The sequence below is a fragment of the Oncorhynchus masou genome, unplaced genomic scaffold (genome assembly GCF_036934945.1).
Source record: "Oncorhynchus masou masou isolate Uvic2021 unplaced genomic scaffold, UVic_Omas_1.1 unplaced_scaffold_1039, whole genome shotgun sequence".
NCBI lineage: Eukaryota > Metazoa > Chordata > Actinopteri > Salmoniformes > Salmonidae > Oncorhynchus > Oncorhynchus masou.
This window is the reverse complement of record NW_027000090.1, coordinates 142,501-166,826: the sequence shown is the minus strand read 5'-3', so window position 1 is coordinate 166,826 and position 24,326 is coordinate 142,501. Positions and strand designations below refer to the sequence as shown.

The 24,326-nt window shown below is 47.9% G+C and overlaps 1 protein-coding gene across 1 annotated transcript in view; it reads right to left on the bottom strand.

Moving 5' to 3' along the window:
- LOC135528809 (netrin receptor DCC-like) overlaps positions 1-24,326 on the bottom strand; it is a gene marked incomplete at its 5' end in the record, with an annotated part of 225,105 nt that overhangs the window by 59,315 nt on the left and 141,464 nt on the right. Inside the window, one exon of the mRNA XM_064957865.1 lies at positions 8,268-8,333. Coding sequence (XP_064813937.1) covers positions 8,268-8,333 — 66 coding nt within the window. The remainder of the gene's footprint in view (positions 1-8,267; positions 8,334-24,326) is intronic.

Below are 24,326 nucleotides of genomic sequence, written 5' to 3'. Positions count from 1 at the left end.
GAACACAATCCAGAAGATCTAGGAACATGAACACAATCCAGAACATCTAGGAACATGAACACAATCCAGAACATCTAGGAAGATGTACACAATCCAGAACATCTAGGATCATGAACACAATCCAGAACATCTAGGAACATGAACACAATCCAGAAGATCTAGGATCATGAACACAATCCAGAACATCTAGGAACATGAACACAATCCAGAACATCTAGGAACATGAACACAATCCAGAAGATCTAGGAACATGAACACAATCCAGAAGATCTAGGAACATGAACACAATTGAGAAGATCTAGGAATATTCTAAGAACGTTAAGTAGAACTAAAGAACACAGGCAGACAAAGGAGAGTAGTCTCAGTCCCACAACACCTGAGCAGCCCCGTCTCTGGGACAGGATAAATGACTCGTCCACCGCTCAGGGTCACAAGTCTGGGCATCCAGCTAGTATAATTACTGCACACCTAGGGCACAGTTGCACACTATTCCCTATGTAGTGCACTACTTTTAACCAGAGCCCAGGCAGTATGGACAAGATGTGCGCCAACTTGACGGTCCAAAGTAATGCACTGCATAGGGAATAGGGTGCCATCAGGGACACAGTCTCTGTTTCACACTGCTCCTGTCCATTGAGAACCAGGTACAATACACGTAGGGTCTGTGCTTCATCAGTGAACTCTGACCTCTATCATGCTGGAAGGCAACAGGCTCAACCATCTGCTCCTAATCAGAAGGACAGACAGAAGCCACCGGTTTCCTCCTAATTCATCCCAGCAGGCATTGCAGTGGGTCAGTGAGCACGCTGTCATACCAGTGAGCCCCGCCGATCCCTGGCGACGTTCTGCCAACACTCTCAAGTATGGTTACAGATTACAGCGGGCATGTGTGTGTGTGCAGCTTGTTATCATATACATGACTCAGGCTGGATAGGGTTAGTGTTAGTCAGACTGGATAGTGTTAGTCAGACTGGATAGTGTTAGTCAGACTGGATAGGGTTAGTGTTACTCAGACTGGATAGGGTTAGTGTTACTCAGACTGGATAGGGTTAGTCAGACTGGATAGGGTTAGTGTTAGTCAGACTGGATAGGGTTAGTGTTAGTCACACTGGATAGTGTTAGTCAGACTGGATAGTGTTAGTCAGACTGGATAGGGTTAGTGTTACTCAGACTGGATAGGGTTAGTCAGACTGGATAGGGTTAGTGTTACTCAGACTGGATAGGGTTAGTCAGGCTGGATAGGGTTAGTGTTAGTCAGACTGGATAGTGTTAGTCAGACTGGATAGTGTTAGTCAGACTGGATAGGGTTAGTGTTACTCAGACTGGATAGGGTTAGTCAGACTGGATAGGGTTAGTGTTAGTCAGACTGGATAGTGTTAGTCAGACTGGATAGGGTTAGTGTTACTCAGACTGGATAGGGTTAGTCAGACTGGATAGGGTTAGTGTTACTCAGACTGGATAGGGTTAGTCAGACTGGATAGGGTTAGTCAGACTGGATAGGGTTAGTGTTAGTCAGACTGGATAGGGTTAGTCAGACTGGATAGGGTTAGTCAGACTGGATAGGGTTAGTCAGACTGGATAGGGTTAGTGTTAGTCAGACTGGATAGGGTTAGTGTTAGTCAGACTGGATAGGGTTAGTGTTAGTCAGACTGGATAGGGTTAGTGTTACTCAGACTGGATAGGGTTAGTCAGACTGGATAGGGTTAGTCAGACTGGATAGTGTTAGTCAGACTGGATAGGGTTAGTGTTACTCAGACTGGATAGGGTTAGTCAGACTGGATAGGGTTAGTCAGACTGGATAGGGTTAGTGTTACTCAGACTGGATAGGGTTAGTGTTAGTCAGACTGGATAGGGTTAGTCAGACTGGATAGGGTTAGTGTTACTCAGACTGGATAGGGTTAGTCAGACTGGATAGGGTTAGTGTTAGTCAGACTCGATAGGGTTAGTCAGACTGGATAGGGTTAGTGTTAGTCAGACTGGATAGGGTTAGTGTTAGTCAGACTGGATAGGGTTAGTGTTACTCAGACTGGATAGGGTTAGTCAGACTGGATAGGGTTAGTTTTAGTCAGACTGGATAGTGTTAGTCAGACTGGATAGGGTTAGTCAGACTGGATAGGGTTAGTGTTAGTCAGACTGGATAGGGTTAGTCAGACTGGATAGGGTTAGTGTTAGTCAGACTGGATAGGGTTAGTCAGACTGGATAGGGTTAGTCAGACTGGATAGGGTTAGTGTTACTCAGACTGGATAGGGTTAGTCAGACTGGATAGGGTTAGTGTTACTCAGACTGGATAGTGTTAGTCAGACTGGATAGGGTTACTCAGACTGGATAGGGTTACTCAGACTGGATAGGGTTAGTGTTAGTCAGACTGGATCGGGTTAGTCAGACTGGATAGGGTTAGTCAGACTGGATAGGGTTAGTCAGACTGGATAGGGTTAGTCAGACTGGATAGGGTTAGTCAGACTGGATAGGGTTAGTGTTAGTCAGACTGGATAGTGTTAGTCAGACTGGATAGTGTTAGTCAGACTGGATAGTGTTAGTCAGACTGGATAGGGTTACTCAGACTGGATAGGGTTAGTGTTAGTCAGACTGGATAGGGTTAGTCAGACTGGATAGGGTTAGTGTTACTCAGTTACTCAGACTGGATAGGGTTAGTGTTACTCAGACTGGATAGGGTTAGTCAGACTGGATAGGTTAGTGTTACTCAGACTGGATAGGGTTAGTCAGACTGGATAGGGTTAGTGTTAGTCAGACTGGATAGGGTTAGTCAGACTGGATAGGGTTAGTGTTAGTCAGACTGGATAGGGTTAGTCAGACTGGATAGGGTTAGTCAGACTGGATAGGGTTAGTGTTACTCAGACTGGATAGGGTTAGTCAGACTGGATAGGGTTAGTGTTACTCAGACTGGATAGTGTTAGTCAGACTGGATAGGGTTACTCAGACTGGATAGGGTTACTCAGACTGGATAGGGTTAGTGTTAGTCAGACTGGATCGGGTTAGTCAGACTGGATAGGGTTAGTCAGACTGGATAGGGTTAGTCAGACTGGATAGGGTTAGTCAGACTGGATAGGGTTAGTGTTAGTCAGACTGGATAGTGTTAGTCAGACTGGATAGTGTTAGTCAGACTGGATAGTGTTAGTCAGACTGGATAGGGTTACTCAGACTGGATAGGGTTAGTGTTAGTCAGACTGGATAGGGTTAGTCAGACTGGATAGGGTTAGTGTTACTCAGACTGGATAGGGTTAGTGTTACTCAGACTGGATAGCGTTAGTGTTACTCAGACTGGATAGGGTTAGTGTTACTCAGACTGGATAGGGTTAGTGTTACTCAGACTGGATAGGGTTAGTGTTACTCAGACTGGATAGGGTTATTCAGACTGGATAGGGTTAGTGTTAGTCAGACTGGATAGGGTTAGTCAGACTGGATAGGGTTAGTCAGACTGGATAGGGTTAGTCAGACTGGATAGTGTTAGTCAGACTGGATCGGGTTTCTCAGACTGGATAGGGTTAGTCAGACTGGATCGGGTTAGTGTTACTCAGACTGGATAGGGTTAGTCAGACTGGATAGGGTTAGTCAGACTGGATAGGGTTAGTCAGACTGGATAGGGTTAGTCAGACTGGATAGGGTTAGTGTTAGTCAGACTGGATAGGGTTAGTGTTACTCAGACTGGATAGGGTTAGTCAGACTGGATAGGGTCAGACTGGATAGTGTTAGTCAGACTGGATAGGGATAGGTTAGTGTTACTCAGACTGGATAGGGTTAGTCAGACTGGATAGGTTAGTGTTACTCAGACTGGATAGGGTTTCTCAGACTGGATCGGGTTAGTGTTAGTCAGACTGGATAGGGTTAGTGTTAGTCAGACTGGATAGGGTTAGTCAGACTGGATAGGGTTAGTCAGACTGGATAGGGTTAGTCAGACTGGATAGGGTTAGTGTTAGTCAGACTGGATAGGGTTAGTGTTAGTCAGACTGAATAGGGTTAGTGTTAGTCAGACTGGATAGGGTTAGTGTTACTCAGACTGGATAGGGTTAGTCAGACTGGATAGGGTTAGTCAGACTGGATAGTGTTAGTCAGACTGGATAGGGTTAGTGTTACTCAGACTGGATAGGGTTAGTCAGACTGGATAGGGTTAGTCAGACTGGATAGGGTTAGTGTTACTCAGACTGGATAGGGTTAGTGTTAGTCAGACTGGATAGGGTTAGTCAGACTGGATAGGGTTAGTGTTACTCAGACTGGATCAGGGTTAGTCAGACTGGATCAGACTGGATAGGGTTAGTGTTAGTCAGACTGGATAGGGTTAGTGTTACTCAGACTGGATAGGGTTAGTCAGACTGGATAGGGTTAGTTTTAGTCAGACTGGATAGTGTTAGTCAGACTGGATAGGGTTAGTCAGACTGGATTAGGGTTAGTGTTAGTCAGACTGGATAGGGTTAGTCAGACTGGATAGGGTTAGTCAGACTGGATAGTGTTAGTCAGACTGGATAGGGTTACTCAGACTGGATAGGGTTAGTGTTAGTCAGACTGGATAGGGTTAGTCAGACTGGATAGGGTTAGTGTTACTCAGACTGGATAGGGTTAGTGTTACTCAGACTGGATAGCGTTAGTGTTACTCAGACTGGATAGGGTTAGTCAGACTGGATAGGGTTAGTGTTACTCAGACTGGATAGGGTTAGTGTTACTCAGACTGGATAGGGTTAGTGTTACTCAGACTGGATAGGGTTATTCAGACTGGATAGGGTTAGTGTTAGTCAGACTGGATAGGGTTAGTCAGACTGGATAGGGTTAGTCAGACTGGATAGGGTTAGTCAGACTGGATAGTGTTAGTCAGACTGGATCGGGTTTCTCAGACTGGATAGGGTTAGTCAGACTGGATCGGGTTAGTGTTACTCAGACTGGATAGGGTTAGTGTTACTCAGACTGGATAGGGTTAGTCAGACTGGATAGGGTTAGTGTTAGTCAGACTGGATAGGGTTAGTGTTACTCAGACTGGATAGGGTTAGTCAGACTGGATAGGGTTAGTGTTAGTCAGACTGGATAGTGTTAGTCAGACTGGATAGGGTTAGTGTTACTCAGACTGGATAGGGTTAGTCAGACTGGATAGGGTTAGTGTTACTCAGACTGGATAGGGTTAGTCAGACTGGATAGGGTTAGTCAGACTGGATAGGGTTAGTGTTAGTCAGACTGGATAGGGTTAGTCAGACTGGATAGGGTTAGTCAGACTGGATAGGGTTAGTCAGACTGGATAGGGTTAGTGTTAGTCAGACTGGATAGGGTTAGTGTTAGTCAGACTGGATAGGGTTAGTGTTAGTCAGACTGGATAGGGTTAGTGTTACTCAGACTGGATAGGGTTAGTCAGACTGGATAGGGTTAGTCAGACTGGATAGTGTTAGTCAGACTGGATAGGGTTAGTGTTACTCAGACTGGATAGGGTTAGTCAGACTGGATAGGGTTAGTCAGACTGGATAGGGTTAGTGTTACTCAGACTGGATAGGGTTAGTGTTAGTCAGACTGGATAGGGTTAGTCAGACTGGATAGGGTTAGTGTTACTCAGACTGGATAGGGTTAGTCAGACTGGATAGGGTTAGTGTTAGTCAGACTCGATAGGGTTAGTCAGACTGGATAGGGTTAGTGTTAGTCAGACTGGATAGGGTTAGTGTTACTCAGACTGGATAGGGTTAGTCAGACTGGATAGGGTTAGTTTTAGTCAGACTGGATAGTGTTAGTCAGACTGGATAGGGTTAGTCAGACTGGATAGGGTTAGTGTTAGTCAGACTGGATAGGGTTAGTCAGACTGGATAGGGTTAGTGTTAGTCAGACTGGATAGGGTTAGTCAGACTGGATAGGGTTAGTCAGACTGGATAGGGTTAGTGTTACTCAGACTGGATAGGGTTAGTCAGACTGGATAGGGTTAGTGTTACTCAGACTGGATAGTGTTAGTCAGACTGGATAGGGTTACTCAGACTGGATAGGGTTACTCAGACTGGATAGGGTTAGTGTTAGTGTTAGTCAGACTGGATAGGACTGGATAGGGTTAGTCAGACTGGATAGGGTTAGTCAGACTGGATAGGGTTAGTCAGACTGGATAGGGTTAGTCAGACTGGATAGGGTTAGTGTTAGTCAGACTCGATAGGGTTAGTGTTAGTCAGACTGGATAGTGTTAGTCAGACTGGATAGTGTTAGTCAGACTGGATAGTGTTAGTCAGACTGGATAGGGTTACTCAGACTGGATAGGGTTAGTGTTAGTCAGACTGGATAGGGTTAGTCAGACTGGATAGGGTTAGTGTTACTCAGACTGGATAGGGTTAGTGTTACTCAGACTGGATAGCGTTAGTGTTACTCAGACTGGATAGGGTTAGTCAGACTGGATAGGGTTAGTGTTACTCAGACTGGATAGGGTTAGTGTTACTCAGACTGGATAGGGTTAGTGTTACTCAGACTGGATAGGGTTATTCAGACTGGATAGGGTTAGTGTTAGTCAGACTGGATAGGGTTAGTCAGACTGGATAGGGTTAGTCAGACTGGATAGGGTTAGTCAGACTGGATAGTGTTACTCAGACTGGATCGGGTTTCTCAGACTGGATAGGGTTAGTCAGACTGGATCGGGTTAGTGTTACTCAGACTGGATAGGGTTAGTCAGACTGGATAGGGTTAGTCAGACTGGATAGGGTTAGTGTTAGTCAGACTGGATAGGGTTTCTCAGACTGGATAGGGTTAGTCAGACTGGATAGGGTTAGTCAGACTGGATAGGGTTAGTCAGACTGGATAGGGTTAGTGTTAGTCAGACTGGATAGGGTTAGTGTTACTCAGACTGGATAGGGTTAGTCAGACTGGATAGGGTTAGTGTTAGTCAGACTGGATAGGGTTAGTGTTAGTCAGACTGGATAGGGTTAGGGTTTCTCAGACTGGACAGTGTTAGGGTTACTCAGACTGTTTAGGGTTCCTTCCCTCTCTAGTCTACCCCTCTTTCCCTCCCTCTCTAGTCTACCCCTCCTTCCCTCCCTCTCTAGTCTACCCCTCCTTCCCTGCCTCTCTAGTCTACCCCTCCTTCCCTCCCTCTCTAGTCTACCCCTCCTTCCCTCCCTCTCTAGTCTACCCCTCCTTCCCTCCCTCTCTAGTCTACCCCTCCTTCCCTGCCTCTCTAGTCTACCCCTCCTTCCCTGCCTCTCTAGTCTACCCCTCCCTGCCTCCCTCTTTATAGTCTACCCCTCCCTCCCTTCCCATGCTCATAAACCTACAGGCTGTAATGATATGCTAGTCTTTAATTAACAGACAGATTTCCCAACAGAGACAGCTCCACAGCCTGCCGTGTGTATGTGTGCATGTGCACAGAGCCTTTGTCTATCTAGTCAACTAGTCTATAGTTCCCCGAGCCGTTTCCAGGTCTGGGAACTGTACACTCGGTGATTTCACAGTAGGGAGCCGTTTCCAGCTCTGGGAACAGAGAGACTAGGTGATTTCACAGTAGGGAGCCGTTTCCAGCTCTGGGAACAGAGAGACATGGTGATGTCACAGCAGGGAGCCGTTTCCAGGTCTGGGAACTGTACACTCTGTGATTTCACAGTAGGGAGCCGTTTCCAGGTCTGGGAACAGAGACACATGGTGATGTCACAGCAGGGAGCCGTTTCCAGGTCTGGGAACAGAGAGACTAGGTGATGTCACAGCAGGGAGCCGTTTCCAGGTCTGGGAACTGTACACTCTGTGATTTCACAGCAGGGAGCCGTTTCCAGGTCTGGGAACAGAGAGACTAGGTGATGTCACAGCAGGGAGCCGTTTCCAGGTCTGGGAACAGAGAGACTAGGTGATGTCACAGTAGAGAGCCGTTTCCAGGTCTGGGAACAGAGAGACTAGGTGATGTCACAGTAGGGAGCCGTTTCCAGGTCTGGGAACAGAGAGACTAGGTGATGTCACAGCAGGGAGCCGTTTCCAGGTCTGGGAACAGAGAGACTAGGTGATGTCACAGTAGGGAGCCGTTTCCAGGTCTGGGAACAGAGAGACTAGGTGATGTCACAGTAGGGAGCCGTTTCCGGTGAAATCAGCTAGTTTTCCCAGACCTTGTGCATTGCACAACAGAACCAAATGCAAAGGTCTCCAAAAAAATAACCCACCCACTCACATGACACTCCTGACAGGCTAAAAATCAATAATCAAAGTATTTGAAAGATGTCGAATAGTATTTGAACCCAGGTCTAGTATAGTTAACTCTGAACACAGCACAGGGCGGTGACACTTTTACAATAGGGAGCAGTTAAGGCTGTGTGGGGGTGCTTACCGTTCAAACTGCTCCTATCAATCAGGTTGTTGTCAGAAGGCCAGTAGCCGCCATCTCCATGGCGACCTGTACAACAGAAAAATAGTGGGGGTGAGCAGGGATAGAGAGAGAGATGTGGGAGGGAGAGATAGAGAGAGAGATGAGGGGAAGGGAGAGAGAGATGAGGGGAAGGGAGAGAGAGATGAGGGGAAGGGAGAGAGAGATGAGGGGAAGGGAGAGAGAGAGCAGGGGAAGGGAGAGAGAGAGAGAGAGCAGGGAAGGGAGAGAGAGAGAGAGCAGGGGAAGGGAGAGAGAGAGCAGGAAGGGAGAGAGCGAGAGAGAGACAGAGACAGACAGAGAAGAGAGAGAGAGATGAGGGGAAGGGAGAGAGAGAGCAGGGAGAGAGAGAGAGCAGGGAGAGAGAGAGAGCAGGGGGAGAGAGAGAGAGAGCAGGGGGAGAGAGAGAGAGCAGGGGGAGAGTGAGAGAGAGCAGGGGGAGAGAGTGAGAGATCAGGGGGAGAGAGAGAGAGAGCAGGGGGAGAGAGAGAGAGAGCAGGGGGAGAGAGAGAGAGAGCAGGGGAAGGGAGAGAGAGAGCAGGGAAAGGGGGAGAGAGAGAGAGCAGGGGAAGGGAGAGAGAGAGAGCAGGTGAAGGGAGAGAGAGAGAGCAGGTGAAGGAGAGAGAGAGAGAGCAGGGGAAGGGAGAGAGAGCAGGGGAAGGGAGAGAGAGAGCAGGTGAAGGGAGAGAGAGAGAGAGCAGGGAAAGGGAGAGAGAGAGAGCAGGTGAAGGGAGAGAGAGAGAGCAGGGGAAGAGGAGAGAGAGAGAGAGAGCAGGGGAAGGAAGGAGAGAGCAGGGGAAGGGAGAGAGAGAGAGAGCAGGGGAAGGGAGAGAGAGAGAGAGCAGGGGAAGGGAGAGAGAGAGAGCAGGGGAAGGGAGAGAGGGAAGGGAGAGAGACAGAGAGCAGGGGAAGGGAGAGAGACAGAGAGAGCAGGGGAAGGAGAGAGAGAGAGAGAGAGAGAGAGAGAGCAGGGGAAGGGAGAGAGAGAGAGCAGGGGAAGGGAGAGAGAGAGAGCAGGGGAAGGGAGAGAGAGAGAGAGCAGGGGAAGGGAGAGAGAGAGCAGGGAGAGCAGGGAAGGGAGAGAGAGAGCAGGGGAAGGGAGAGAGAGAGAGAGCAGGGGAAGGGAGAGAGACAGAGAGCAGGGGAAGGGAGAGAGAGAGAGAGAAGGAGAGAGAGAGAGCAGGGGAAGGGAGAGAGAGAGAGCAGGGGAAGGGAGAGAGAGAGGGAGAGCAGAGAGCAGGGGAAGGGGAGAGAGACAGAGAGAGCAGGGGAAGGGAGAGAGAGAGAGAGAGAGGAGAGAAGGGGAGGGGAAGGAGAGAGAGAGAGCAGGGGAAGGGAGAGAGAGAGAGAGAGAGCAGGGGAAGGGAGAGAGACAGAGAGAGCAGGGAAGGGGAGAGAGAGAGAGAGGGGAAGGGAGAGAGCAGGGAAGGGGAGAGAGAGAGCAGGGGAAGGGAGAGAGACAGAGCAGGGGAAGGGAGAGACAGAGAGCAGGGGGAAGGGAGAGAGAGAGAGCAGGGGAAGGGAGAGAGACAGAGAGAGCAGGGGAAGGGAGAGAGAGAGAGAGAGAGAGAGAGAGAGCAGGGGAAGGGAGAGAGACAGAGAGAGCAGGGGAAGGGAGAGAGAGAGAGAGAGCAGGGGAAGGGAGAGAGAGAGAGAGCAGGGGAAGGGAGAGAGAGAGAGAGCAGGGGAAGGGAGAGAGAGAGAGAGCAGGGGAAGGGAGAGAGAGAGAGAGCAGGGGAAGGGAGAGAGAGAGAGCAGGGGGGAGAGCAGGGAAGGGAGAGAGAGAGAGAGAGCAGGGGGAAGGGAGAGAGAGAGAGAGCAGGGGAAGGGAGAGAGAGAGAGAGCAGGGGAAGGGAGAGACAGAGAGAGCAGGGGAAGGGAGAGAGAGAGAGAGAGAGAGAGAGCAGGGGAAGGGAGAGAGAGAGAGAGCAGGGGAAGGGAGAGAGAGAGAGCAGGGGAAGGGAGAGAGACAGAGAGAGAGCAGGGGGGGAAGGGAGAGAGAGAGAGAGAGAGAGAGAGAGCAGGGGGAAGGGAGAGAGAGAGAGAGGGGAAGGGAGAGAGAGAGGGGGGAAGGGAGAGAGACAGAGATAGCAGGGAAGGGAGAGAGAGAGAGAGGGGAAGGGAGAGAGAGAGAGGGGGGAAGGGAGAGAGAGAGAGAGCAGGGGAAGGGAGAGAGAGAGAGAGAGAGAGCAGGGGAAGGGAGAGAGAGAGAGAGGGAGCAGGGGAAGGAGAGAGAGAGAGCAGGGGAAGGGAGGGAGAGAGAGAGAGAGCAGGGGAAGGGAGAGAGAGAGAGAGAAGGGGAAGGGAGAGACCATGGAAGGGAGAGAGAGAGAGAGCAGGGGAAGGGAGAGAGCAGGGAAGGGAGAGAGAGAGAGAGAGAGAGAGAGAGAGAGAGAGAGAGAGAGAGAGAGAGAGAGAGAGCAGGGGAAGGGAGAGAGAGAGAGAGAGAGAGAGAGCAGGGGAAGGGAGAGAGCAGGGAAGGGAGAGAGAGAGAGCAGGGGAAGGGAGAGAGAGAGAGCAGGGGAAGGGAGAGAGCAGGGAAGGGAGAGAGAGAGAGAGCAGGGGAAGGGAGAGAGAGAGAGAGCAGGGGAAGAACAGAAGAATGCTATTATATTTCTGTGTTCAAACTTGAGTATTCAGAGAGAAAAAATAAAATTTTAAGAATACATTATTTTCTTTGACTCAACTATGACACAGTGTATGAAATGTAACATTAGCCTAAACGGCAATCCAGAGATAGAATACAGTGTGGGAGTGGTCTGAGTGTCTGTAGAATAGCCTGTATTGTACATCTCATTATACATTCCTAAGTGCCAACCAATAATGGGCAATTGGAAACTTGTGTTTGAGAGCAGGAGAGAATTCAGAGCTGGCCTTCTCCCCAACCTCCACAACAGAGAGATAGGAGATAAGGAGACAGGAGACAAGGTTAGAGATACACAAAGAGAGAGGGAGAGCAATAGAGAGACAGGAGAGAGAATAGGAGAGAGGGAGAGGAGAGAAAGAGAGAGAGAGAGAGACAGGAGAGAGACAAGGAGAGAGACGAAAGACACAAAGAGAGAGGGAGAGAGAGAGAGACAGGAGAGAGACAAGGAGAGAGACACAAAGAGGGAGGGAGAGAGAGGAGAGAGACAAGGAGAGAGACACAAAGAGAGAGAGAGAGCGAAAGAGAGACAGGAGAGAGACTAGGAGAGAGACACACAAAGAGAGAGGGAGAGAGACAGGAGAGAGGCAAGGAGAGAGACACAAAGAGAGAGGGAGAGAGAGACACACAAAGAGAGAGGGGGAGAGAGAGACGGGAGAGAGACAAAGAGAGAGGGAGAGAGATAGAGAGACAAGGAGAGAGGGGGAGAGAGAGAGACAGGAGAGAGACACAAAGAGAGGGAGAGAGATAGAGAGACAAGGAGAGAGACAGGAGAGAGACACAAAGAGAGAGGGAGAGATATAGAGACAGGAGAGAGACAAGGAGAGAGACACAAAGAGAGGGAGAGAGACAAGGAGAGAGAGACAAAGAGAGAGGGAGAGAGACATGGAGAAAGACAAAGAGAGACAGGAGAGAGATGAGAGAGACACAAAGAGAGAGGAAGAGCGACAATGAGAGAGACACAAAGAGAGAGACAAGGAGAGAGGGAGAGAGATCATGTCAATTCACTGGGCTTTATTGGCATGGGAAACATATGTTTACATTGCCAAAGAAATGTATCTCTCTCCAAACCCTCTCAATTCAATTCAATTTAAGGGGCTTTATTGGCATGGGAAACATGTTAACATTGCCAAAGCAAGTGAGGGAGATAATACACTCTCTGTATCTATCCCTCTCTCTAACCTCCCCCACACACACAGATCACTAAACTACACTATACTACAGACCAATATACTATACACATTACACTACAAGTGATCATGATGGGGCTTGATATAAATATATATTTTATATATACACATACAGTTGAAGTCATAAGTTTACATACACTTAGGTTGGTGTCATTAAAACTCGCTTTTCAACCACTCCACAAATGTCTTGTTAACAAACTATAGTTTTGTCAAGTCGGTTAGGACATCTACTTTGTGCATGACACAAGTCAGTTTTCCAGCAATTGTTTACAGACAGATTATTTTACACTTATAAATCACTGTATCACCATTCCAGTGGGTCAGAAGTTTACATACACTAAGTTGACTGTGCCTTTAAACAGCTTGGAACATTCCAGAAAATTATGTCATGGCTTTAGAAGCTTCTGATAGGCTAATTGACATCATTTGAGTCAGTTGGAGGTTTACCTGTGGATGTATTTCAAGGTCTACCTTCAAACTCAGTGCCTCTTTGCTTGACATCATGGGAAAATCAAAAGAAATCAACCAAGACCTCAGAAAGAAAATTGAACACCTCCACAAGTCTGGTTCATCCTTGGGAGCAATTTCCAAACCTCTGAAGGTCCCATGTTCATCTGTACAAACAATAGTACGCAAGTATAAACACCACGGGACCACGCAGCTGTCATACCGCGCAGGAAGGAGACGCGTTCTGTCTCCAAGAGATTAACGTACTTTTGGTTTGAATCCGTGAAGCACGGCGGTGGCAGCGCTTTATTGCAGGAGGGACTGGTGCACTTCACAAAATAGATGGCATCATGAGGAAGGAAAATTATGTGGATATATTGAAGCAACATCTCAAGACATCAGTCAGGGAGTTAAAGCTTGGTTGCAAATGGGTCTTCCAAATGGACAATGACCCCAAGCATACTTCCAAAGTTGTGGCAAAATGGCAACAAAGTCAAGGTAGTGGAGTGGCCATTACAAAGCCCTGACCTGAATACCCCCCCCCCCCCCTCTCATGTGCGAGCAAGGATCCTACAAACCTGACTCAGCTACAAAAGCTCTACAAAAAGACCCCCAATCGGTCCATTTCTGTCGCCACTGAGCCTGTCTGTGCTATATGAACCGTAGCCCACAGCTATGGGCAGACAGACAGACAGAGACACGGAGACACAGAGAAAGAGAGAGACAGACAAAAGAGAGACAGATAAAGAGACATGAGATAGAGGAGAGAGACACACACAGGATCTGCAGGAAGGATTGCTAGGTCTTCTCTTACCATGAACCTGTGGTGGCTGTGAAAGTAAGAGAGAGAGCTACATGATGCATTGGCTGCGTAAGGGTGACCACGGGAAAGGAGAAAACATTGTTAGAACCCAAACTAGAAAAGGGGCAGTGGGCGAGACCTATCAATCCAGCTTCACCCAGGACACTTATCTTATCTATCTATCTTATCTATATCTATGCTGTGTCTGCCTCGTGCCACCCAGATCCCTTATCTATCTGCTGTTTCTGCCTCGTGTCACCCAGACCCCTTATCTATCTGCTGTTTCTGCCTCGCACCACCCAGGACCCATATCTATCTGCTGATTCAGCCTCGTGTCACCCAGACCCCTTATCTATCTGCTGTGTCTGCCTCGTGTCACCCAGAACCCTTATCTATCTGCTGTTTCTGCCTCGTGTCACCCAGACCCCTTATCTATCTGCTGTTTCTGCCTCGTGCCACCCAGACCCCTTATCTATCTGCTGTGTCTGCCTCGTGTCACCCAGACCCCTTATCTATCTGCTGTTTCTGCCTCGTGTCACCCAGGACCCTTATCTATCTGCTGTGTCTGCCTCGTGTCACCCAGAACCCTTATCTATCTGCTGTTTCTGCCTCGTGTCACCCAGAACCCTTATCTATCTGCTGTGTCTGCCTCGTGTCACCCAGGACCCTTATCTATCTGCTGTGTCTGCCTCGTGTCACCCAGAACCCTTATCTATCTGCTGTTTCTGCCTCGTGCCACCCAGGACCCATATCTATCTGCTGTTTCTGCCTCGTGTCACCCAGAACCCTTATCTATCTGCTGTGTCTGCCTCGTGTCACCCAGGACCCTTATCTATCTGCTGTGTCTGCCTCGTGTCACCCAGAACCCTTATCTATCTGCTGTTTATGCCTCGTGCCACCCAGGACCCATATCTATCTGCTGTTTCTGCCTCGTGTCACCCAGAACCCTTATCTATCTGCTGTGTCTGCCTCGTGTCACCCAGAACCCTTATCTATCTGCTGTTTCTGCCTCGTGTCACCCAAAGCCCTTATCTATCTGCTGTTTCTGCCTCGTGCCACCCAGGACCCATATCTATCTGCTGTGTCTGCCTCGTGTCACCCAGAACCCTTATCTATCTGCTGTTTCTGCCTCGTGTCACCCAGAACCCTTATCTATCTGCTGTTTCTGCCTCGTGTCAACCAGAACCCTTATCTATCTGCTGTTTCTGCCTCGTGTCACCCAGGACCCACATCTATCTGCTGTGTCTGCCTCATGTCACCCAGAACCCTTATCTATCTGCTGTGTCTGCCTCATGTCACCCAGGACCCACATCTATCTGCTGTGTCTGCCTCATGTCACCCAGAACCCTTATCTATCTGCTGTTTCTGCCTCGTGTCACCCAGGACCCACATCTATCTGCTGTGTCTGCCTCATGTCACCCAGAACCCTTATCTATCTGCTGTTTCTGCCTCGTGTCACCCAGAACCCTTATCTATCTGCTATGTCAGCCTCGTGTCACCCAGAACCCTTATCTATCTGCTGTTTCTGCCTCGTTTCACCCAGGACCCATATCTATCTGCTGTGTCTGCCTCTTGTCACCCAGAACCCTTATCTATCTGCTGTGTCTGCCTTGTGTCACCCAGAACCCTTATCTATCTGCTGTTTCTGCCTCGTGTCACCCAGGACCCATATCTATCTGCTGTTTCTGCCTCGTGTCACCCAGGACCTACATCTATCTGCTGTGTCTGCCTCGTGTCACCCAGAACCCTTATCTATCTGCTGTTTCTGCCTCGTGTCACCCAGGACCCATATCTATCTGCTGTTTCTGCCTCGTGTCACCCAGGACCCACATCTATCTGCTGTTTCTGCCTCGTGTCACCCAGGACCCATATCTATCTGCTGTTTCTGCCTCGTGTCACCCAGAACCCATATCTATCTGCTGTTTCTGCCTCGTGTCACCCAGAACCCATATCTATCTGCTGTTTAAGCCTCGTGTCACCCAGGACCCACATCTATCTGCTGTTTCTGCCTCGTGTCACCCAGACCCCTTATCTATCTGCTGTTTCTGCCTCGTGTCACCCAGGACCCACATCTATCTGCTGTTTCTGCCTCGTGTCACCCAGACCCCTTATCTATCTGCTGTTTCTGCCTCGTGTCACCCAGGACCCACATCTATCTGCTGTTTCTGCCTCGTGTCACCCAGACCCCTTATCTATCTGCTGTGTCTGCCTCGTGTCACCCAGAACCCTTATCTATCTGCTGTTTCTGCCTCGTGCCACCCAGGAACATCTCTCTTTCTGCTCTTTGATGTTCTTTCATGGAGGAGGAAAGAAAGAGGCATCAGTTACAACTATTCTGATGCTAATGGAGAGGCATTAGTTACAACTATGCTGATGCTAACGGAGAGGCATTAGTTACAACTATTCTGATGCTAACGGTGAGGCATTAGTTACAACTATTCTGATGCTAACGGAGAGGCATTAGTTACAACTATTCTGATGCTAACGGAGAGGCATTAGTTACAACTATTCTGATGCTAACGGAGAGGCATTATTTACAACTATTCTGATACCAACGGAGAGGCACTAGTTACAACTATTCTGATGCTAACGGAGAGGCATTAGTTACAACTATTCTGATGCTAACGGAGAGGCATTAGTTACAACTATTCTGATGCTAACGGAGAGGCATTAGTTACAACTATTCTGATGCTAACGGAGAGGCATTAGTTACAACTATTCTGATGCTAACGGAGAGGCATTAGTTACAACTATTCTGATGCTAACGGAGAGGCATTAGTTACAACTATTCTGATGCTAACTGGGAGGCATCAGTTACAACTATTCTGATGCTAACGGAGAGGCATTAGTTACAACTATTCTGATGCTAACGGAGAGGCATTAGTTACAACTATTCTGATGCTAACGGAGAGGCATTAGTTACAACTATTCTGATGCTAACGGAGAGGCATTAGTTACAACTATTCTGATGCTAACGGAGAGGCATTAGTTACAACTATTCTGATGCTAACGGAGAGGCATTAGTTACAACTATTCTGATGCTAACGGGGAGGCATCAGTTACAACTATTCTGATGCTAACGGAGAGGCATTAGTTACAACTATTCTGATGCTAACGGAGAGGCATTAGTTACAACTATTCTGATGCTAACGGAGAGGCATTAGTTACAACTATTCTGATGCTAACGGAGAGGCATTAGTTAGAGCTCTCAATCAGTGGAGGCTGAATTTTCTAAAAATGTTTTTTTTTATATACACTGCTCAAAAACATAAAGGGAACACTTAAACAACACAATGTAACTCCAAGTCAATCACACTTCTGTGAAATCAAACTGTCCACTTAGGAAGCAACACTGATTGACAATACATTTCACATGCTGTTGTACAAATGGATTTTTTTTTTTTATTTTTACCTTTATTTAACTAGGCAAGTCAGTTAAGAACAAATTCTTATTTTCAATGACGGCCTGGGAACAGTGGGTTAACTGCCTGTTCAGGGGCAGAACGGCAGATTTGTACCTTGTTAGCTCGGGGGTTTGAACTCGCAACCTTCCGGTTACTAGTCCAACGCTCTAACCACTAGGCTACCCTGCCGCCCTGTGTCACCCAGATAGATATGGAATAGACAACTAGAAATTATAGGCAATTAGCAAGACACCCCCAATAAAGGAGTGGTTCTGCAGGTGGGGGCCACAGGCCACTTCTCAGTTCCTATGCTTCCTGGCTGATGTTTTGGTCACTTTTGAATGCTGGCGGGGCTTTAGACGGAGTTTACAACCCACACAAGTGGCTCAGGTAGTGCAGCTCATCCAGGATGGCACATCAATGCGAGCTGTGGCAAGAAGGTTTGCTGTGTCTGTCAGTGTAGTGTCCAGAGCATGGAGGCGCTACCAGGAGACAGGCCAGTACATCAGGAGACGTGGGGGAGGCCGTAGGAGGGCAACAACCCAGCAGCAGGACCGCTACCTCCGCCTTTGTGCAAGGACGAGCACGAGGAGCACTGCCAGAGCCCTGCAAAATGACCTCCAGCAGGCCACAAATGTGCATGTGTCTGCTCAAACGGTCAGATACAGACTCCATGAGGGTGGTATGAGGGCCCTACTTCCACAGGTGGGGGTTGTACTTACAGCCCAACCCCGTGCAGGACGTTTGGCATTTGCCAGAGAACACCAAGATTGGCAAATTCGCCACTGGCGACCTGTGCTCTTCACAGATGAAAGCAGGTTCACACTGAGCACATGACAAACGTGACAGAGTCTGGAGACGCCGTGGAGAACGGTCTGCTGCCTGCAACATCCTCCAGCATGACCGGTTTGGCGGTGAGTCAGTCATGGTGTGGGGTGGCATTTCTTTGGGGGGCTGCACAGCCCTCCATGTGCTTGCCAGAGGTAGCCTGACTGCCATTAGGTACCGAGATGAGATCCTCAGACCCCTTGTGAGACCATATGCTGGTGCGGTTGGCCCTGGGTTCCTCCTAATGCAAGACAATGCTAGGCCTCATGTGGCTGGAGTGTGTCAGCAGTTCCTGCAAGAGGAAGGCATTGATGCTATGGACTGGCCCGCCTGTTCCCCAGACCTGAATCCAATTGAGCACATCTGGGACATAATGTCTCGCTCCATCCACCAACGCCACGTTGCACCACAGACTGTCCAGGAGTTGGCGGATGCTTTAGTCCAGGTCTGGGAGGAGATCCCTCAGGAGACCATCCGCCACCTCATCAGGAGCATGCCCAGGCATGGTAGGGAGGTCATACAGGCACATGGAGGCCACACACCCTACTGAGCCTCATTTGACTTGTTTTAAGGACATTACATCAAAGTTGGATCAGCCTGTAGTGTGGTTTTCCACTTCAATTTTGAGTGTGACTCCAAATCCAGACCTCCATGGGTTGATACATTTGATTTCCATTGATAATTTTTGTGTGATTTTGTTGTCAGCACATTCAACTATGTAAAGAAAAAAGTATTTAATAAGAATATTTAATTCATTCAGATCTAGGATGTGTTATTTTAGTGTTCCCTTTATTTTTTTGAGCAGTGTATTTAAAATGTGATCCTTTTTAGATAAAACTATACTAAATATAATCACGTCACCAAATAATTGATTAAAGGGTCTACAGTAGCCTCAACAGCACTCTGTAGGTGTAGCCGTGATGTAGCCGGAGGACAGCGTCAGGACCTCCAACACCTGAAGCTAAGTAGTAACATTAACATGATGCCTTCTAATTGCAGTCGCTGTACTCGCCTTACGGCGAGGATAGCTGTGCTACAAGCCCGGCTTCAGACGCAATCGTTAGGCAAGGGTAATTTCAGTGTAGGAAAGGATGAAACAGCGTCTGTGCCACCAGCAAGTACAGATAGTAGTATAAATCCCCTGGCACAGTCCCCGCAGCCGGACAACTTTCTCACGGTTTCTGGAAGGAAATGCTGTAGGAACGCTCAACCGGTGTCGCTCATTCAGCCGACAGAAACTTTCAACCGGTTTTCCCATTAAGTAGCGAGTCGGAGTCAGAGGCCGAGCCTTCTCTGGTCTATACTCCTCCCGTTACGGGGTCTGAGACGCCGACTTCCCACCATTAGCTCTGACAAATTGAAAACTCTAGTCATTGGCGACTCCATTACCCGCAGTATTAGACTTAAAACGAATCATCCAGCGATCATACACTGTTTACCGGGGGCAGGGCTACCGACGTTAAGGCTAATCTGAAGATGGTGCTGGCTAAAGCTAAAACTGGCGAGTGTAGAGAGTATAGAGATATTGTTATCCACGTCGGCACCAACGATGTTAGGATGAAACAGTCAGAGATCACCAAGCGCAACATAGCTTCTGCGTGTAAATCAGCTAGAAAGATGTGTCGGCATCGAGTAATTGTCTCTGGCCCCCTCCCAGTTAGGGGGAGTGATGAGCTCTACAGCAGAGTCTCACAACTCAATCGCTGGTTGAAAACTGTTTTCTGCCCCTCCGAAAAGTTAGAATTTGTAGATAATTGGCCCTCTTTTGGGACTCACCCACAAACAGGACCAAGCCTGACCTGCTGAGGAGTGACGGACTCCATCCAAGCTGGAGGGGTGCCTCATCTTATCTACCAACATAGACAGGGCTCTAACTCCTCTAGCTCCACAATGAAATAGGGTGCAGGCCAGGCAGCAGGCTGTTAGCCAGCCTGCCAGCATAGTGGAGTCTGCCACTAGCATAGTCAGTGTAGTCAGCTCAGCTATTACCATTGAGACCGTGTCTGTGCCTCGACCTAGGTTGCGCAAAACTAAACATGGCGGTGTTCGCCTTAGCAATCTCACTAGGATAAAGACCACCTCCATTCCTGTCATTATTGAAAGAGATCATGATACCTCACATCTCAAAATAGGGCTACTTAATGTTAGATCCCTTACTTCAAAGGCAATTCTAGTCAATGAACTAATCACTGATCATAATCTTGATGTGATTGGCCTGACTGAAACATGGCTTAAGCCTGATGAATTTACTGTGTTAAATGAGGCCTCACCTCCTGGCTACACTAGTGACCATATCCCCCGTGCATCCCGCAAAGGCGGAGGTGTTGCTAACATTTACGATAGCAAATTTCAATTTACAAAAAAAAAAAAAAAAATGACGTTTTCGTCTTTTGAGCTTCTAGTCATGAAATCTATGCAGCCTACTCAATCACTTTTTATAGCTACTGTTTACAGGCCTCCTGGGTCATATACAGCGTTCCTCACTGAGTTCCTGAATTCCTATCGGACCTTGTAGTCATAGCAGATAATATTCTAATCTTTGGTGACTTTAATATTCACATGGAAAAGTCCACAGACCCACTCCAAAAGGCTTTCGGAGCCATCATCGACTCAGTGGGTTTTGTCCAACATGTCTCTGGACCCACTCATTGTCACAGTCATACGCTGGACCTAGTTTTGTCCCATGGAATAAATGTTGTGGATCTTAATGTTTTTCCTCATAATCCAGGACTATCGGACCACCATTTTATTACGTTTGCAATTGCAACAAATAATCTGCTCAGACCCCAACCAAGGAACATCAAAAGTCGTGCTATAAATTCACAGACAACACAAAGATTCCTTGATGTCCTTCCAGATTCCCTCTGTCTACCCAATGACACCAGAGGACAAAAATCAGTTAACCACCTAACTGAGGAACTCAATTTAACCTTGCGCAATACCCTAGATGCAGTTGCACCCCTAAAAACTAAAAACATTTCTCATAAGAAACTAGCTCCCTGGTACACAGAAAATACCCGAGCTCTGAAGCAAGCTTCAGAAAATTGGAACGGAAATGGCGCCACACCAAACTGGAAGTCTTCCGTCTAGCTTGGAAAGACAGTACCGTGCAGTACCGAAGAGCCCTTACTGCTGCTCGATCATCCTATTTTTCTAACTTAATTGAGGACAATAAGAACAATCCAAAATTCCTTTTTGATACGGTCGCAAAGCTAACTAAAAGCAGCATTCCCCAAGAGAGGATGACTTTCACTTTAGCAGTGATAAATTCATGAACTTCTTTGAGGGAAAAAATTATGATTATTAGAAAGCAAATTACAGACTCCTCTTAAATCTGCGTATTCCTTCAAAGCTCAGTTGTCCTGAGTCTGCACAACTCTGCGTGGACCTAGGATCAAGAGACGCTCAAGTGTTTTAGTACTATATCTCTTGACACAATGATGAAAATAATCATGGCCTCTAAACCTTCAAGCTGCTTACTGGACCCTATTCCAACTAAACTACTGAAAGAGCTGCTTCCTGTGCTTGGCCCTCCTATGTTGAACATAATAAACGGCTCTCTATCCACCGGATGTGTACCAAACTCACTAAAAGTGGCAGTAATAAAGCCTCTCTTGAAAAAGCCAAACCTTGACCCAGAAAATATAAAAACTATCGGCCTATATCGAATCTTCCATTCCTCTCAAAAATCTTAGAAAAGGCTGTTGCTCAGCAACTCACTGCCTTCCTGAAGACAAACAATGTATATGAAATGCTTCAGTCTGGTTTTAGACCCCATCATAGCACTGAGACGGCACTTGTGAAGGTGGTAAATGACATTTTAATGGCATCGGACCGAGGCTCTGCATCTGTCCTCGTGCTCCTAGACCTTAGTGCTGCTTTTGATACCATCGATCACCACATTCTTTTGGAGAGAATGGAAACCCAAATTGGTCTACACGGACAAGTTCTGGCCTGGTTTAGATCTTATCTGTCGGAAAGATATCAGTTTGTCTCTGTGGATGGTTTGTCCTCTGACAAATCAACTGTAAATTTCGGTGTTCCTCAAGGTTCCGTTTTAGGACCGCTGTTGTTTTCACTATATATTTTACCTCTTGGGGATGTTATTCGAAAACATAATGTTAACTTTCACTGCTATGCGGATGATACACAGCTGTACATTTCAATGAAACATGGTGAAGCCCCAAAATTGCCCTCGCTAGAAGCATGTGTTTCAGACATAAGGAAGTGGATGGCAGCAAACTTTCTACTTTTAAACTCGGATAAAACAGAGATGCTTGTTCTAGGTCCCAAGAAACAAAGAGATCTTCTGTTGAATCTGACAATTAATCTTAATGGTTGTACAGTCATCTCAAATAAAACTGTGAAGGACCTCGGCGTTACTCTGGACCCTGATCTCTCTTTTGAAGAACATATCAAGACCATTTCAAGGACAGCTTTTTCCATCTACGTAACATTGCAAAAATCAGAAACTTTCTGTCCAAAAATGATGCAGAAAAATTAATCCATGCTTTTGTCACTTCTAGGTTAGACTACTGCAATGCTCTACTTTCCGGCTACCCGGATAAAGCACTAAATAAACTTCAGTTAGTGCTAAATACGGCTGCTAGAATCCTGACTAGAACCAAAAAATTTGATCATATTACTCCAGTGCTAGCCTCCCTACACTGGCTTCCTGTCAAAGCAAGGGCTGATTTCAAGGTTTTACTGCTAACCTACAAAGCATTGCATGGGCTTGCTCCTACCTATCTCTCTGATTTGGTCCTGCCGTACATACCTACACGTACGCTACGGTCACAAGACGCAGGCCTCCTAATTGTCCCTAGAATTTCTAAGCAAACAGCTGGAGGCAGGGCTTTCTCCTATAGAGCTCCATTTTTATGGAACGGTCTGCCTACCCATGTCAGAGACGCAAACTCGGTCTCAACCTTTAAGTCTTTACTGAAGACTCATCTCTTCAGTGGGTCATATGATTGAGTGTAGTCTGGCCCAGGAGTGGGAAGGTGAACGGAAAGGCTCTGGAGCAACGAACCACCCTTGCTGTCTCTGCCTGGCCGGTTCCCCTCTTTCCACTGGGATTCTCTGCCTCTAACCCTATTACAGGGGCTGAGTCACTGGCTTGCTGGGGCTCTCTCATGCCGTCCCTGGAGGGGGTGCGTCACCTGAGTGGGTTGATTCACTGATGTGGTCATCCTGTCTGGGTTGGCGCCCCCCCTTGGGTTGTGCCGTGGCGGAGATCTTTGCGGGCTATACTCAGCTTTGTCTCAGGATGGTAAGTTGGTGGTTGAAGATATCCCTCCAGTGGTGTGGGGGCTGTGCTTTGGCAAAGTGGGTGGGGTTATATCCTTCCTGTTTGGCCCTGTCCGGGGGTGTCCTCGGGTGGGGCCACAGTGTCTCCTGACCCCTCCTGTCTCAGCCTCCAGTATTTATGCTGCAGTAGTTTATGTGTCGGGGGCTGGGGTCAGTTTGTTATATCTGGAGTACTTCTCCTGTCCAATTCGGTGTCCTGTGTGAATCTAAGTGTGCGTTCTCTAATTCTCTCCTTCTCTCTCTCGGAGGACCTGAGCCCTAGGACCATGCCCCAGGACTACCTGACATGATGACTCCTTGCTGTCCCCAGTCCACCTGGCCGTGCTGCTGCTCCAGTTTCAACTGACCTGAGCCCTAGGACCATGCCCCAGGACTACTTGACATGATGACTCCTTGCTGTCCCCAGTCCACCTGGCCGTGCTGCTGCTCCAGTTTCAACTGTTCTGCCTTATTATTATTCGACCATGCTGGTCATTTATGAACATTTGAACATCTTGGCCATGTTCTGTTATAATCTCTACCCGGCACAGCCAGAAGAGGACTGGCCACCCCACATAGCCTGGTTCCTCTCTAGGTTTCTTCCTAGGTTTTGGCTTTTCTAGGGAGTTTTTCCTAGCCACTGTGCTTCTACACCTGCATTGCTTGCTGTTTGGGGTTTTAGGCTGGGTTTCTGTACAGCACTTTGAGATATCAGCTGATGTACGAAGGGCTATATAAATAAATTTGATTTGATTTGATTTGATTTGACAGCTACCTACTGTACTCCTCTGGGTACATTGACTTCAATACAATCCCTATGAGGCTCATGGTTCTCACCCCCTCCTATAGACTTACACAGTAATTATGATGACTACCGGAGGACGTCCTCCAACCTATCAGAAGGAGGGCCAGGGGCGCCAGGAGGACCCAGAGGGGTCAGGAGAGGGGCCAGCAGGAGGCAGGAAGGTACATGGGTTCATGCGGGGCAAGGAGGGGTCAGAGAGACCAGGGTGAGCCAGAGAGACTAGAAGGGTCCAGGGAGGGGCAGGCAGAGGGGGGCCAGAGGAGGAGCCAGAGAAAGGGCCCCAAGCATCAATCTCCAGCCTGGGCTTCAACCACTGCCTCCCCTGGTGCCGTTTCACAAGATTTATACACTATGAGTGTGTGTGTGTGTGTGTTAATGCCAAGACCTACAAGTCAAGAAATGAATTTAGCCCCTGAGTCCTGGAACTAATTTAGCCCCTGAGTCCTGGCCCACATTTTACTCCAGTCCCAATATCTGATATTTATTTATCCCTGTATTTTCATGTGTTTGGGATTTCACAACGTTAAATGCTGTCCTTTGTCAAGGGTAAATTGAGGGGCCTGGAACACAGTGCATAGAGTACAACGCCTGAGTGCATTGACCATAGTTAACTA